General features: G+C 38.7%; 1 protein-coding gene across 1 annotated transcript; it reads right to left on the reverse strand.

Annotated features, from left to right (window-relative positions):
- Nucleotides 1-1,223: 1,223 nt before the first annotated feature.
- On the reverse strand, nt 1,224-3,565 carry SCG2 (secretogranin II). Its single transcript, XM_009080092.1, has one exon. The coding sequence runs from the start codon at nt 3,563-3,565 to the stop codon at nt 1,688-1,690; it is 1,878 nt and encodes a 625-aa protein (XP_009078340.1). The 3' UTR covers nt 1,224-1,687.
- Nucleotides 3,566-3,973: the final 408 nt, after the last annotated feature.

Raw genomic sequence — 3,973 nt, forward strand, 5'->3', positions numbered from 1 at the left:
AAGTCTTGGTACTCCTGTTTTTATTACTCTTCTGCAGTTTTACATATTATGTATTTGAGTATTAAGTGTTATTAGTTTGACTGAAAGTAATTTTTCTAGGCTATGAGGACTGCAGGAGCATTCTTACAAACAAGGATAAAAATATTAGGAATCAAGGTGATGAAAAATACTATTTGCTAAACAGAAGTGAAATTAACTCCAGTATTTATTCAGTTTAATGTTTTGACTCATTCAAGGAACAGGAAACTAAAGGATTTTGGTGTTGCCCAGAGCAAGAGCTCTGACTGAGCTGCTATTGCCTGCGATTGCTCAGGGTAATGGTGACACACTGAAGATGTTTTATTTCTTCAGCCTTTGTACTTTGCTTCATTAGACATTGCCTTGCCAAAAATCATCCCCACCCCACTTAGCAGAGATGAGCTACTGAAGAATCCCACAGGGAAAACCACTTTTAAACTATAATCCTGGAAATGAGCTGTCCTAGTGAAACCATGTCTGACTCATAGAGTTACACAAGCACATTTCCTCCTGTAAAAGAGCCAGAGCTTTTCCAGAACATCTACTTCGGGTCATAACAGGAGCTCAAGAGACATTTCAAGAGTCGAGGCAATGTACTGAGTAATAAAGATTCTGTATGTACTTATGCATACATGTAACAGTAATTTCTTGACGTGGGAAATAATATTTTATCAGACAAACCCTTGATGTGCCCTACAGGTGAGTTGCCTGCTTGCCTTGCCTTGGATCCTGCCTCCTTCTTTGTGGTTGCCATCACAAGAGATGGCAAAGAACCCATCTGCAGAACTTCCCAGCTACTTCATCAGAGATTCCCAGAGCTGCTGCTACTCACTCACATTTCAAGCTTCAATTTATTTTATTTTAATTTTTTTTTATAACTTTGTCAGAGTCTGTCTTAGCTGGACAGATCATTTACCTTCCTCCCCCTGCCAAGAGATGCTTATGTATCTCTTTATTAACCATGTGGGGCCCAATTTTCAGTTACAGGTAATGCAATTACTGCCCTGGCTGACTTCAGCAAATTCTTCAGGTCCTCACTGCCCTTAAGGATAATGCCAATCAGGCTTCATACAGCCCAGAAAACCAGAAGTTTATGCTACCAACTTATTCTATGGGAAAAATAATATATTTCAGAATACCTATAGAAGTAAAAATATATTTCCAATTAACATGACTTTATCAACTGTCACAAAGAAACACAGTCGATTGTCCAGAAATAATTTATTCATCAACAATAAAACACTGAATAGAAAAAGCCTTGTAAATAAAACTATATATATAATGCTTTATTTTTTTATTTGATACTCCACAAAAACCACTACAGACAGTAACAAAATAATCCAATCAATCTTAAAAATTTCAAATGATAATTGTCACTCTTCATTTATCATGTTTTCTTAACAATTCAAAGGTTGTTTGTTTACATATTATAGTTTTACTTGATATCATGAAATTGTTTCTTAAAACACTTGAAGCAATTTGTTGTTTGCCCCATAATTTATAACATATAAGTATATCAATAAACAATATAACAGCTCTGAGAAAGATATGCAGACTGTTCAATGGTAAGTAGTCTACCATAGGTTGTTTAGTGGGAGAGCAGGAATAAATCACAACTGAATCGGGATAGAAGTCAACACATTGAAGAGAAATAGTATTGGGGGAACAATTACATGTTTTCCATCGCCCGCTTAGTAATGTGATCTTTGTCAAGCTCTGATTTCTCCTGGTTTAGATACTCTAGCACCTTTGCTAGCATATCCTCATCCAGATACTGCCTGTTCTGTGTGTCGTCAGCTTCCCCGGCCATGGAAAGCCTTTTGCTGAGTGAAGCCAACTTCGAGGCCTCCTGTGGTCCCAGCTGGTTAAGGTGCTCCCTGATGGCCTGTTCCAGATGCTCATCTTCCTGAGGGTTGCTTTCAGAAGCTGGAGCTGGGACTCGTTTCAGCTGGTTCGTATTGACTACTTCAGGGTATTTTGCCAACACCTTTGCCAAGTAATCGGCCAGTTCTTCATCCTTGTCATTCAGTTTCTCATACTCCATTTGTCGCCTTTCCAAATCGTTCATCCAGGCATTTTTGGGAAAGAGGTGTCCTTTCAATCTTCTGGGAATGTAAGACAGTCTTGGCAAATCATTTTCTTGATTAAGACGATTTAGTAAGTAGGAGGGATTCTGATTAGCTAAATTGTCATTTCCCAAAAGACTGACAATGTCTTCAATATTGAGGTCTTCAGGTAGATTTTCTGGAATAAGAGGCTGCTTCATGTACCCATTTTTAGAGTTCACATTGTTTTTAAATATATCACTCTGTCCTAGATTTGTTTCAGCTATGTCATCGAGGTCGTCTGGGAATTCTACTTCCTGCTCAGTTTCCAGCCTTTCACTCTGAAGCTGCTTTTTTTCTCCAGCTTTCAACATGTCTATTAAATCCTCAGGAGGAATTTGTAAATTCCTTGAGATTTCTATCAGCTGAACTATAGACTGAGGATCAAGTTGCTTATCAAAAAACGTGGATGATCTTTTTTCTTCAAGTTCTCCTCCAGTCCTTAATCTCCTATTCCCAGCACTCCCCATCAGCCTCTTCAGGTAATAATTCATTAGCTTTGAAGCATCCTCTGACATTTGATCTTTATTGTCTCTTCTTATTTCATCCTCAAGGATGCTGAGTTTCCCTGACCTTTTCATTTCATCATCAGTCTCTTCTTCATGCTTATCAATTTCTTCTTTGCTGTCTTTTATCTCTTCCTGAGTTTGGCTTTCCACTTTTTCCTCTATGGGATTCCAATCTTCTCCTCCAACCACATCTTCATAAGCAATGTTATTCACTTTGTATACATCATCTTCATCATCTGTATACAATTTCTGGTCCTCATCCAGTCTTTCTTTCTTGTGGTTACTAGGTCCTGCCATCTTCCCCAACTCCTGAAACACAGACTCCAGCGTGGCAAGGCTTTGGGGAGTGTATTGTTCTTCCACGATTTCGTTGGTACGTTTGAAAGGACTGTCTCTTGAACTGTCTTCATAGTGCCCAAGTGGCATTTTGAGATACTTTTGCCACCTCTCAGGCCACTTGTAAGCCTCATAATCGTCAGTTACTCCAGCTGGAAAGTTGTTATCTGAACTGAAACCATAAGGTTTATTTTCCTTTGGACCAACTTTTGACTCTTTCTCCGCTTGTTGCAAGGCTTCCAACATCACCTTAACCCACTGGGACTCATCTTCAGTCAAAGAATCCCTTACATTATCTGGTAGGTGAACCTGATCTTTGCTTTCTTTCTGTTGCAGGAGATATGGGACACTTTGATAAGAGTTGTAATCAGGGCTGCTTTCTTCCTTGTTAGTTTGCTTGCGAAGATCTTCTATGTATTCCAGTGCTTTGATCATATCAGGATTTGGGAACCTTTGTAAGTTTTTCATTATGTAGTCTGGATCTTTCTGAAGCAGCTGATGCTGCTGTAAGGAAGCTGCATCGACCCAACAGATGAGAGCAAAGAGAAAGGCGAGAGCGCAGGCTGCTCCAGGCTGGAAGGTTTTAGTTTCTGCCATATTTGAAATATTTCCTTCAAATAAAGAAGAAGAAGAAAAAAAGAAGCAGTTAACACATGGAGGCAAACTTGGGAAACTGAGCTATGCTAGAAATTTCTCATCTCTATGCTCCAGGTACTTTATGAACATTGGTTTTTCCAATGGCAGCATCAAAGCACAAAATATCATTCCTATATGGCTCATGAAATGCCCATAGAGGAATGTAGATTATGAAAATTAAGATCTTAAATGGTAAAATCAGTGTATCCATGCATTTAAATGCTGCTCAGAATATTAGTATTAAAACTGCAGACAATTATTTTTTGAGATTGCTCCATAGGGCATCTAATCTCATGCAGGGTAATACTGCTGAATGGGGCTAGACTTCAATGAAATGAATGTGATGAAGTGGAGAACATGGCATATAAA

The sequence above is a fragment of the Acanthisitta chloris genome, unplaced genomic scaffold, assembly GCF_000695815.1.
Source record: "Acanthisitta chloris isolate BGI_N310 unplaced genomic scaffold, ASM69581v1 scaffold6438, whole genome shotgun sequence".
Classification (NCBI taxonomy): Eukaryota; Metazoa; Chordata; class Aves; order Passeriformes; family Acanthisittidae; genus Acanthisitta; species Acanthisitta chloris.

What these genes read in the sequence shown, in the direction of transcription:
- SCG2 (XM_009080092.1), bottom strand. Translation starts at nt 3,565, where the DNA reads ATGGCAGAAACTAAAACCTTCCAGCCTGGAGCAGCCTGCGCTCTCGCC.